The sequence below is a fragment of the Strix aluco genome, chromosome 3 (assembly GCF_031877795.1).
Source record: "Strix aluco isolate bStrAlu1 chromosome 3, bStrAlu1.hap1, whole genome shotgun sequence".
In the NCBI taxonomy this organism is placed as follows: Eukaryota; Metazoa; Chordata; class Aves; order Strigiformes; family Strigidae; genus Strix; species Strix aluco.
Window position 1 is genome coordinate 81,232,878 of NC_133933.1, and position 13,416 is coordinate 81,246,293.

Here is a 13,416-nt window from a genome sequence, read left to right on the forward strand (position 1 = left end):
ACATCAGCAGTTACTATAGCTTAGTTGGAGCAAGCTGGGCCTTTCTGCTGCCTCCTGTCAAGAGCAAAAATGCCCACAATCTTATTTTTCCATGATGCAAAACACTGACTTGTAGTAAATGGAAGTTCATTCCATACTTTTAAAGAAATTTTTTTCTTTTTTTTTTTTTCTTTAGTGTTGAGAAGTACATTTCAGTTACCAGTGAAAAGAGTGCCATCTCATCAGCTGATTTCTCGAGGTCCTTAAGTTGTAGTCAATACCAAAGTGAGAAAGCAGAAGCTGGAGCTGAGGTTTCAGCTTCTCGGTTTCAGTGCTGTGATGGGGCAAAGTTATTCCAGTGTCCTTGTGGCAGGATTCTGCAAAAAGCCATAATCAGACCAGCTGGAGAACATCAACACTTTAAGCAACATGACTGTAAGATGACTGTAAGCAATGCTGCCAGTGCCCTTTGCTTTGCATCCACGCAATGATGTAATTCCCCTTTTTTTGTCCTGAAGAAGAAGTATGCCTGAGAATGGAATGTGATGGTGGGGAGAACCCACATGGTATGGATTTTTAGTATTTTCATTTCTGTTTTAAGAAAGGGTCTTCTGCCACACCCCAAAAGACTTACAGCTGTTGCAGGTCAGGGCACCTCCATGGTCCTTGGAGCAATGCCTATCTTCTAGCATGGAAAGGATGTCAGCTAACAAATTCTACTGCCTGAACAGAGTACTGGCTCAGGGGTGGACAACATTCTTCTCACACACACACCTCCCAAATCTTCACATGCCACAAGAACTTCAAGTATGTTACTATTTCAGGGTTATCACTCCTCCGGTATCTGATTCTGGCATGATGTTGCTATTGCAAACTTCTGAAACAAGGCTGTACTGGGGATGGCTGAGTCTGGCCTGGTATCAGTGTTGAAGAGTCTGTTGGCAACATAGAACCATTTTTAGAAGAACTGAAAGGTTTTCTCCTCATTCTTTACCTCATCTCAGGCTTGCTCAAGACTTTGACAGATATCAGTATTCCTTCATCCTTAAAGAGCCAAAACTACTGTGTTCCTCTAAGTTTTGTCATCTTTTCTTCCCCTTTTCCCGCTCATTGACAGGCATAGTTAACACGGGGGGGTTGGTCAATTGGTTGGGCTTTGTCTTAGGCCAAGCCATAACAAACAGCAGCACTTTTTCTGCTACTACTTTTCCAAAGATTTTTGAAAGTCCAAATAAGTGTCAACTGATTTTTCTCTACCCAGTACTCGTGGGTACTGCCAATACACGCAAAGATCCTAATAGGTAAGTTACAGTTTGCTAAAGTTCAACAAAACTCTTGGGATTTAGTGGAACTACATGTAATCTAATTTATTATCTAATTGTTTCAGCAATAAAGGGCCATCTGCGTTTCTATTCCATGATTTACTTCAGCTTTGTTTTTAATGTCTTGTTTAATCATTCTGTTGTTTCATCTATGAAACTCAGATCTAGATAGCAGATGAATGAAGCTTATGATGGTAATATGATACTGTTCCTCAAATATTAAATAAGTAGATACTGAGGATCAAAATGAGCTAGAGCACTTCTAAGTTGCTTTTTAATACCAATAAGGGTCTACTCCGTGGAAAAATGAATGGCTTATGTGAACTCTCTAACACTGTAGTCTTGCATCCTTCTCTTTACATTATTAGCCCACTGTATCCCAGATCCCAGATCCCCCCTCCCTCTCCTATCCTGCTCATATAAGAGAAATGTGGCCTGTTCAAGGGGCTTCATTTGGAGAGAAGAGTCTAACCCTCCTCTCCCTGTGGCTTAACATCAGTAGCACTGTACTCCTGGGACAGTCCTGCCATATCTCCTCACCATGGGACCCCCCTGGGCCCAAGGAGTGAAAGCGTGCTGCACCAGCACCACCAGCTAGATCAGTTGGAGCTCAGTTAGACTACTAACTAAGGGCTAAAGGCTCCTTATTTGCCCCAGGTAAATCTGCACTTTCCTTAGCACTATTCTCAATCAATTGTCACTGGTTGGACAGTGCCACTCCACACCAGGGCTGTGCCTTGCTCCCCTGTGCAGACCCACAGGTACATCCCTTGTGGTAGAAGTTTTCAGTGGAGAAAGGAGACAGGAGGGACAAGCCACAGCCCCTTTTTATTCCGTCACCCTGGCCAGCCCACTTCTCAACTTCAAGGAGGAGGCATACACCCTGCCTAGTCCCCAGGAGAGATGAGTTGTGCTTTTCCGGAGACAATCCTGTGAGCAACTACAGTTCCACACTGTTCCCACTCCGTCTGTAAAAGCATGGGTTAAATCATAGGATTTAAACACTCTGCAACAGGAATGCTGCCTTGCTTGCTAAGTACCACTCACAGGGTAACTCCACATAAACAACATCACTCCCTCCCTTCCTTCAAAAGGGAAGAGAACTTGAAAATAACCGCTAGGAGATTTTTCTAGACATACTTCAGTTTAAGTCTTAAAACAATAGTTCTCTTCTCTTAGTTTCTCCAGAAACACGTCATTCACAGAAATATTTCAAACAATATTCTTGTAGAAAGTTGGAAGGGTGAGTTTCAGGGTTTGGCATAATCAGGACAACATCCTGGATTCTCTACCTGGTTGATCCCACAAGTATCTTTCTGAACCGCCTGTTTCTGCAGCCCAGGGCACAGTAAAGCCAGAGGAGCAACCGCTGCAGATTCAGGGCTCCACACTCTGAAATTTGAACACCACATTTCCAGGATTCTTGCTGACTTTAAAAGCCACGCTCCAAATTTCTCAAGCATAGGTATTACATAATGTATGCTTCCTGTAAGCATACTGATTATAGAATCATAGAATATCCCAAGTTGGAAGGGACCCATAAGAATCATTGAGTCCATTGAGTAGCCAAGGATGGCAACATTTGCACTGTCGACCTTTCTCAAAGAACATACATCAATAAATGCATTATCTGTAGCACTTGTGGTTTTAAAGGAAAGCTGATCATTTCTCACCATTTCTTCTTAAAACTCTTGAACAGGGAAACATATCAATATTAAAAAGATCTGAATTCTTGTCAAAAGCACTTCTGAATTTGTCCCAGTTGTCTTGGACCACATCAGGATGTTCCTCCTCAGCCACATTCATCTTGTGAGAAATAGGTAAATGCTGGAGAACCTGGAGTTAAGAACATATCTGTTGTTATTCTCAGTCACTTAGAAAGCATACAAACTATTCAGTTGCAAATTTATAAAAAAAAACACAAAAGAGAAAAAAAAATCATAGTTATCCATTGTGTGTAAGTCCAGAAGTTTAGTCATTCATATAATAAAGTATAGTACTCATATAATAAAATCATTAAGGAAACTAGATAAAATAAGGAAATATTAAAATTTATTTTTGAAAGGTGATGCTTAAACAAACAAATACTCATCAAGTCTACGGACTGTTCATTGAGATGACTCAGCCCTTTGGCAATGTCCTGCTCTATCAAAACATCATCACAGTAATAATAAAGAAAAAAAGTGTCTCCAAGCTTTCTCCTGCTCATCTTGGATCTCCTCAAATCCAAGCAGCCCAACACTATCTACACTGCACCCAGGGAGCTCATTATTCCACTTACCTAAATTCAGCTTTATCATTGTATAATATTTCCTTTCTAGTAAAATCGATCTGCTAAAAGAATTGAAAGTTGTATGTACACAATCTAGCTCCCTACCTAGAAACGTCTAGAGTTCTTTTACATTGAATTTGATCTTCCTCAGTTTCTTATCCAAGACTTGAAGGTTTCATAATCATACTTCACTGTTCAAAACATGCTCATCTTACCTGGAGAAAACGGTGAATCCCCTTCAGAGAGTGTAGGTGACACACTAACCGCCGGGTGTAAATCATCAGATCTTCCTGTGTCACTACATTCACCGGATTTTTCTTTCCTGTCAGGAAACTTTCCCTTGCTGCTGAAAGTCTTGCAGCCCTCTGAACTGCATTGTTGTATTCCTCCATGATGTGACTAATTTGCTTCTGTTTATGTATATAAAAGAGACACTGTCATTTTTGAATTTCTGCTTCTTCTAGAAGGTAATTGCATTCCCACTGCATGAGGAATCCTAGATTGAGAGTAATATCAAAGGTTTATTTCCTTCCTAAATGCTTACAAATGGTATTTTCAACCCAATGAGGAAAAGGAAATTTCAGTCCAAATAGTGAATCTCTCTGAGCAGCTGACCATAAGTGGACAGCTGTGAGTGAATGTCCAGAGACAAATTACCCTTAACTTTAATATCCTTTTATTTGGGTGGAAGAAAAGCCATTGCTAACACTTTGTTTTTCATGAGCAGCTACTGTGCTAGATATATACGTGCTACATCGTAGGTTTTGGTTCTTACCTGATAGAGAGGATAAAGCTGTTCAATAATACTACTGTGCGTACAAAATCTCTTCCATCTAAGCATGTGCAAATATTTACTCTGGACTAGCTGAGTAATTCTGTCTGTAAAAAAATTGAATAAAATCAGAAATAACCAGCAAATCACACATTTGTAAACAACAGCAGCTTAGTATTATAGGAAACCTAAGCAGTATATAAATCATCATTAGCATCAGAGAATAACACCAAAACAACAGCTAACCAGTCACCAAAGACTGCCGTGTTGTTATATTTATCCATGAAGGGTACTTCCCCTAAGTTGTCCCCGTGGCAGTATTATTGTGGGAATGAAAAAAAACAGTCAATACAGGGAAAATGTCAGAGTTCAGTCCACCGGAACCTAGAAATTTGAACTCCACTTTAAAAATGAAAATAAAAATAACTCACAACACAGACGTACTAGAACAGCACAAAAGCAAAATAGATGAGGCAATTTTCCCATCGTATAAGGAAACTGCAAGCACTAACATTTTCGAGCCCGTTTTCAGGAAGGAGTTTCATACTGGTTTTATTTTCAGATGTGCACACTGCTAGGCCGGAGGAAAGCTCCTGAATCCTCGCAGCAAGCGGGAGCCCTACCTGGTGCAGCAGCAGAGGCCAGTTTGCTGCTGTGTGCTCCCTTCTCCAGCAGCTCTCTAACTCCCTCTGCACGACATCAGCCTGAATAACAAGAGGTTTTGCTTCTGCCACCTGCAAACGGAGCATATGTTGAAAAGATCTCTTTTCAGGATATTTCTTTTTAAAAAAGAAAGTGGTAAATATAAAAAAATGCTTAGGCTTTGAATTTAGTTGGGAGTTGTCACATAAACAAACACTTCAGAGCCAGGTCCACATTATTATTCAAAGAAAAGAAAGGTTATGCTCTTTTATTGCTGTGCAAGCAACATTATAACACTTTCCATTCTGTCTTTACAGGCCCAGATGCCAAAAACCTTATCACCTTCTCTGATTTTAATTTTCAGTTAGCACTTGGTAAAGAGCAAAGAGATTTTTTTTAAGTCAGTGTACATTTTAGCTACCTACCTGTAAGGCTTTCTTCAGTATTACCTTCCTTTCTTTTCTGAAATAAGATCCATCCTTTGGAATTGCAACAGAACTGCGAGAAAAAAAAAAAAAAATTCAACAGGATGTTTCATACAAGCTGGTATAAACCAAACATTTGTCAGGCCCAGCACAACTCAGTTGGTGAAGTTAACAATAAACAAGTTTAATGGTATGAAAAGCTATATTAAAGCAGCAGAATTTATTTAATTAACAGATATTTTTTGGCAAACTGTTTTCTTCCATCTCTATTTTTTAGTCAAAGCCCTTAAAAAGTCCATTTGGATGCTTGTCAATCCTATGGACACATATTACAACCCACAACTATGCAGTGGAGTTCCTTAACAAGCATCCTTCACAATTTTGTCAACTTCCTTCTCAATACGTCCATATCACAGAAGAAGGGGCTGAGAAAACTTCTGGAGGAGAACTATTTTGTAATACTCATGCATCAACATTGGACATTAGGAAAAGGTTCTTCACTGAGAGGGTGGTCAGTCACAGGAACAGGCTCCCCAGGAAAGTGGTCACGGCACCAAGCCTGTCAGAGTTCAAGGAGTGTCTGGACGATGCTCTTAGTCATACGATTTAGTTTTAGATAGTCCTGCAAGGAGCAGGGAGTTGGACTCAATGATTCTTATGGGTCCCTTCCAATATGAGATATTCTATGATTCTATGATCAATATACTTACAGGAAGCATATGTTACATATTTTTTATGTAACTGAATAAAATGAATGCATGAAAATTAAAAAACACAGGTGAAAATGGGACCATTAGAAAAAAAGGGCTCGTAAGTCTTGTCCAAAAGCAATGCATGGGAAACTCCACTGGAACATTTCAGAGCCCTAAAGATGTAGGACTGGGAGGGGTTTTGTGATCATCTACCACTTCCACTGCTCTAAGGCAGGAAAAAATAAATCTGTTCCCTAAAGGTGTTTGTCTATCCTGTTCTTAAAGATGGATGGTTATCATGGGTGGTCAGCAACCTCCTAGTCTAGATACCAGTGTTTAACTTACACTGTTTGGAAAGCTTGACTTTTAGTCTATTGTTTTCTGTCTTATTCATAAATGCGAACAGAAGTTTATCCCCTTCACCTTTACAGCAATCTCCCGTGTGTCTGAAGACTTATAATCTAGAGAAAATGGACTAGAGACATAAGTCCAGCTCCTTTCCTTTTTGTCTCAGGTGTCCTAGTCAAGTGTTCTTCACCTCTGTTTTCCTCCACATATTCTCCAGGTGGTCTGGAGCTTCCCTGAAGCGTAATGCTAAACTTGGGCACATTGTCATAGCTTGCATCTCATCATCACTGAGGAAAGTAAGAGCAGCTGCCTTATATATGACCATTCTGTTTACATCCCAGCATTATGTTTGAAGCTACTTCCTCTTCACTGTAAGAAGGAAATATTTGACATTCTAGGGAGACTTAAAGTTCTGCTTACAATACATGAAATCAATTTAGTTTAAGTTTTGACATTCTCTTCCATTTCTACCCTAATTCTGTGGTAGACACAATGAAAAAGCTGCTATTCCTGGCTCCCATGTGTGTATTCACATACAGAAATTTAAGAGTTATATAGACACATGAGTTCTGTATCATAACCAAAAAACCGAAGAAGAGACATGATACATTGCTATAATCTCACTCTCTTCTTCATTCCCCAGAAAATTCTTGTTACCTGTATGCCCTACTCTGTATTCCCTGGAGTATCCTGTTATCTTCTATTTCCGCCTTCAGCTCTGCCAGCTGTGCTGCTAGTTCTTGTTCCAGCTGCTGGATCTTCTCAGTAGAAGAGATCTGGTACACTTCATCCATTTTGCCTATTTCAGTTTGGCAGACCAAGAGACAAAGCAGTTGAGAAGAAGTTCCTTTCTCAAGAGCAAATCACTTGTGAACTCTGGACCTGGAGAACTGTCCACCTAAAAAGCACAAATTCCCACTCCTATATAGACAATATATAATATGTAGCAACTTCATTAAAGAACTGTTTATTCAGCATCTCCTTTAACAAGAAGGTTTTTCTTTCAGTGTCAGGAACAGAACTGGATGAATGTGATTTTTCTCATTTTGATTGCTAGCCTGAGAAAAATAGTAGAAAAACTGCTTTGGCCCCAAAATTTTCAAGTATCCTCCTGCATCCCACTAACAAATGCCATCTCCTTCGTCCTTCATCCAGTTTCTTAAGGACACTTCAGAAAGTTTAGGTAATTAAACATTAAATTTGATGTGCTGAATAAAACATTTTACAAAAGAAGAATTGAAACATTTTGCTTTCATTTTTTGCAAAACAAAATACGCTGACATTCAAAATCTATTTTTTCCCATTTCCCTCTCCTGAAACTATTATTTGAAGTTGACCAGAATAAAAGGGATGAAAGAATTTGCCAGAAATGCCACTTTTTGACAAATGTACTGTCTGCAAATGATCCACTAATACCAAATTCATTCAGTTCTAATGGGAAATGCTTGCTTTGTAAGAAATTCTAGAGTAGTCGTGCTCTCTTCCAACATCTGGAATTACAGTTATTCTATCCACTTGTCAGTGAGGGTATAATCAATTAGAAAGAAAAAAAAAAAAAAAAGGAAATTGTCTTTTTAAGGGAAGAAACAAGTAATTGCGGAAAGATTTGGGTCTTCTTTCTGGGAAGCAAAGGGGAGGAAGAGGCTAGTTCAGTCACAGAACAACCATCCATAGCAGCTATTTCTCAGTGGTTTGCAGAATCTGTTTGGTTGCTCTGGGCACATCGTTTCTGCTTTCTTCTTTCATGAGAGATAATAGCAGTTGGTCCAGTCACAGATTTGACTTGACAAACAGAAGATGGCCAAGAGGCTGAATACACCAGTGTAGGATGTACCTTTTGGGGGTGCTTCTTGCTTGACGGAATCCCAAGGTCTTGGGCAAATCCTTGTCTCTTGTTATGGGACTGGCCTTGCTGATAAGAAGAGCTGCAAACTAAGCAACTGTGGGAAGGAATTGAAGAATTCAGATCTCTGCACCTGAATTTCACAGCTGAAAGAAGAGGAAATTCAGGTAAAAAAAGGATACAAAGAAACACTAGGGGACAGGAAGACTAAAATGATGAAGGAAGTGTTACCTAAAAAATCAGACTAAAAGATTTTACTGAACCCAGCCAGGAATCTGGGTGAAATCAATGAGAAGCAGCCAGTATATTCATACACTACAAACAGATGCCTCGGTTAGTGCTTGAACTAGTGATGCAAGACATGAAAGCTGACACTATAAGCATAATATAAACAAGGTAGAAGAGCAAACACACCTTGGCAGCAGGATATGAGATGCTTTGGAGAGACTGAATTTATGGTAAAGGTGATGCAATAGTCTGGTATTTTAATTGATTGACATTTATGAACGGCTAGCACAGGTAAAAGGTCAGAAGGAATTTATTTACATTAGATTTACTTACTTTGGAGAATGAAAATAAAGATTTTTACTAGATTAGTACTAAAAAACCCTAAACTTGCCACGCTCTACAAATGTCTTCAATTACTCACTGAACCTAGATGGTATTTCAGACAGTTTTGGTAAGTGGTGAGAACATTAGAGAAGCGAACATAATCTGGGTTAGAATGGAAGAATAAAAACAGATGTGTATGTAAAGTGTTAAAGTCCAAAAGGGCTAATTTAGAGAAATTAATAAAATTAGAAAAATCATGTAACTAATACCTCAAGGATTTTACCATTGGAGAAGCTGGAGAATCTTTAAATCAATGATAAAAAGCTAATTGGAACTTGACCTCAGAATAAAAGCAGGCAAAGATGATGGAAGCAAGGATGGTGGAGCCAACCAAGAAGTCATCAAGAGGAGGCAGAGAACTTAAACAGGGGGAAAAAAATACCAACCTAAAAAATCAGAGGACTGGGAATCCTAGAGCTAAAGCAAGAAATACCAGCTAAATTAAAAATTGCTTAGGAAAATAAAGAGTAGGTTGTTCTTCAGATATATAATTAAGAAGGAACCAATAGAAAAGAAATGATGCCACTATGCAGGCAGTGGAGTTCAGATAAAAATAATTCAGATGTGGCTGTAGAACTGATGGGAATTACTTAGCTCAGCTTTTTGAGAACACAGAAGTTAGGTTAGCAGTGATGCAGTGGGAATATGAAATTACCATTTCTGGGTATAAAGCAAAACTTTTGGCAAAATAGTAAAGCTTCCCATAAATAAATTCATGTTGCAAAAAGAAGTCATCTTAAGTACCAGCAAAATAAAATCCTATAGTAGCCTGTGTCTTCCTGAACCACAGAGCACTGAGCGCCCCACTACCTAGTTTCAGATCAGTGAGGCTACTCACCAGTGAGGAAGTTACGGTAAGTGTTTTTCTCAGGACAGGCACCCACATTTACACCAATGCACAAAAGGCTGACCGAAAACAGGGGGAAAAATGGTTGTATGCAGGGAAGTGCACAGGATTCCCAGGCTGTCAGCAGCCAGGACTTAGTCAGTACTTCTGAAAATTTTGAAGAGCTAACCCAGGATCCCCAGAAATCAGAGGAAAGAGCTCCACATTTCACCAGAATTTATCTGGCCAAACTCTGTACGGTATAAATATCTTCAGTTAGGCTCACCAATCACCCCAGACTCCCTTTGTAGTTGGTAGAGAGAACCGGGAGTTTGGAATAAGATTCATCTGACCCGGTTTAGCTGTTACCTTATGGTAACACTTTCAGGAACACTTGCTTTTCTCCGCTGATGGAAGAGACACTACGGGACCCACACGGGGAGCCTGTGGACACCTTCAGGTAAGCACTAGAGCTGCAACCCGAGAGACTTGCAGAAGCTTCAGCAGGCCCCAGCAGGGTATACTGTAGAGGCAGCCTTGCCCACTTCAGTACAGGCAAGCCGAGGAAAACAGAAAATGCTTCATCAGAAATAAGAGCATATGTTTTATTACCCCCACTTCCTTGTTTTTTTCTGCTATAAAAATCATTGTGTGTTTGTACAGTATTCTTATCCTGGGAATGTCTTTCGGTCCACATAAACATCTGCACTTAGTTACATTAGCCAGTATCCAAATCCCAGCAAGATCCTGCACTGATTATTTTGCTGGGAGTGTTTTTGCCAGCTTCTATTCCCAGAACACACTGGATTTATAGCTATGTCCAACCTCCAGCTTTGCTGGTTAGAAGATTGTAACACACATGCTCAAACTGAATGCCTTTTGTACTAGAAAAAAGTCTTTCCAACAGGATTAAGTAACAAGCCATTAATTTGTGCTAGCATATTTCATTAGCAGCAGGAAAGTGAACTACTGTTGGATGCAATTTACTGGTCTGTATTTTAATTATACTGTTTGACCTACATCTTTTGTCCAATTTCCTTAATGTCTAGCCATAAAATATGACCCTAGATTCAAATACTAACAAAACCTGTTGTGGTAATTTTGCATAACTCAGCGTAAAAGAACCCAGATTTTGAGTAAATAAACCAATTAGTCTTTTTTGGGATCTGTGTGGTTTTGTCTGCTGCCCTGTATAGCTAGATTCAAAACATTAATAAAAACAAGAAATACACAGTTTTGTCTGAGAAGACAAACAAAAACATGCAGGATATAAATCAAAATAAGGATCTGTAAAAGAGTAGAGCAGGCGCTTATTAAGCCAAAACATATTGTTTTTGTGAAGAAGCCTGCTCTAACCACTGTGCTTTCTCCAAATACACGTTTATGCAGTTCCAGGCCAGAACTTTTTTGGAGTGTAAAACATGAAGCATTCAGATCCCAGCAAAACTCACTGTGATCTGCCTGCCTAATTCTTGCTGAGCTGAACCTCGCCAACACTTGTGCACAAGCTTAACTTCACCACTGCAGTTTCTGCAGAATTATTCATTGCTGTATATGTATTTGAAGACTTATTTTATGTGATTGACAATTGCCTCAAACTGTCAATATGCTAATGAATAAATACATAAACTTATCTCCTACACACACACCCCCCCCCCCCGAATACAATCTGAAAACAAATTTTCCATGTTTCTTCAAGCAAGAAAACTTGTTTGGGATACAATTCCTTTGTATCCGGCTTGACTCTCTCAGCCCATGATGAAGCGCATCTGTTTTGCTTTAGTATGTGAAAACACATGCACTAGAGAAATAAAAGCTCCAGAAAAAAAAGCAGCACAAAAGAATTATTAAAATACAATTAAATCTTCCAAGTTGAAATACAAGTGATGTACCCCTGTCAACTAATGTAAGCTCACATCCACTCCTTTTTTCTACTCTCAAATCCCAGCTCCTGGGTCTGAAAAAGACAGCTTTTTCAGCTCCCCGTCCCCCTCTGAAGCAGGCAGAGATGCAAAACACCCAGCTGCCAACAGCACCAGGTTCAGCTGTTTCCCCTTCTCTCCAGCCACTCGCCCCACAGAAAGGTAAACAGAGCAGTTTTATTCTGGGACTGGACAGCCCCTGTCGGCACACAGGGGGCCTTTTGAAGACTGACTATTCAATGCTTCCATCATTTAAGCGCTGCCCCATCCAGTACCTGTTGGACTGACCCAAAGCTGCTGCTCTCCACCGCAGCCCCTTGTCCAAGAGAGGAGCCAGGGCCCTCCTTCTCCAGCTCCAGCTCCAAAATGGCCCCCTCTCTCCGGGTTTCTATAGTCAACAAAAGTCCCAGGTCAAGGCACAGAGGGAGCAGGTGATTGATGTGCCGGCTCCCTGCCCAGACAGGCCCAGCTGTCCCTATAGCAACCCCAAGCCACAGGCCCTGGATGCGTCTTGCTCTTGCTCCTGCCGCTGCCACCATGCAAAGTTGTTTCACCCGTTTTTATGCACTTCGGGCAAATTGATGGCAATTTTTCTCTCTCAATCTGGATGGTTTTTGTCTAGGGCTGGACCTCCAGATGAAATATAAGGCTCCTTCGAGCTTGGTAAGGCCCTTCTCGCTTGCTCTCTCTCACACAGGTACAGAGCTTCAGAGATTATTTAACTCTGGAATGGCAAAGGCTTATCTCATGGCAGCAGAATACCTACAATCTGAAAATGTTAATAGCAGAAATGCTTACTTTTCTTTTGTCTCCAGTATCAGCAATTCCAGTGTCCAGAAATGAATAAACCTACCTCCGAAACACTATCTACACTAGGAAAACACCATGTTTAGAACTGTGTTTAAGTGTTTTTAAGCGCACAACACGCTTTTCTAAACCAGAGATAATCCATAAGAATGATGTCTATACAATTTAAGAGAGTGTAGGAAACCCATACCCAAATATCAGTTGAACAACCAGGTCTTCCACAGTCCTGATAAAGATGTTTAGTACATATAAACTCCCCCTCTCACCCCGTGCAGTTCACACACGCAACTCCTGTCAAAAATTGTAACAGTTTATTCTAAATTTAAATTAATTGTCTGAAAATTTTCCTAATCCTTTCTCTTGAAGGGTGCCAGAGCAAAATTTACTGACCCAAAGACCCAACTTTCCATTAGGACTACACATCATTACTAGCCTTTATTCAAAACCCTTGACAACAGAGCATGCCCCCAATTCTTATTCATACCTTATTCAAGCACAGGGGCTTGAGAAGACCACTACATTCTCTTTATACCAGAGATCTACAGCAGAACTTCACTGATATATCCTGAGGAAGCTGTTTTTTTCTGACATATGCAATCCCAGTCAGTAACCTCAAGACTAGAATTTATTGCAACTAAATAACCAGTGTCGATTCAAAGTCACTGTTACATCTTTTACCATACATACATAGTGAGGGATGAAAAAGAGCAGACTCGCTACTGGAATACAGACCCATTTGTATGAGTACACAAATTCCACAACATGTACTGGTATGCAGTTCAAGGTGTCCTCTATGACAGCTCAGCTATTTTATACTGTGGTAGAAGCAGGTTCTGTTGATGAGAAGACAAGCACCCAAGCTTTTGGTAGTGGCCCCTTCCATGCAGTTATCAAGAACACTCTCATGTTGTCGTGGTTTAACCAAGTCATGGGCTGTGCTTCCAGTCCCCAGCT

The 13,416-nt window shown here is 40.1% G+C and overlaps 1 protein-coding gene across 1 annotated transcript; it reads right to left on the reverse strand.

Annotated features, from left to right (window-relative positions):
• Nucleotides 1-28: 28 nt before the first annotated feature.
• LOC141921627 (putative uncharacterized protein C6orf183) lies at nt 29-7,246 on the reverse strand. Its single transcript, XM_074820552.1, has 7 exons — nt 7,110-7,246; nt 5,413-5,485; nt 4,893-5,079; nt 4,349-4,452; nt 3,789-3,983; nt 2,975-3,137; nt 29-356 (listed from the first exon to the last, which is right to left on the reverse strand). The coding sequence occupies exons 1-7, from the start codon at nt 7,244-7,246 to the stop codon at nt 196-198; spliced, it is 1,020 nt and encodes a 339-aa protein (XP_074676653.1). The 3' UTR covers nt 29-195.
• Between the last annotated feature and the right edge of the window lie 6,170 nt (nt 7,247-13,416).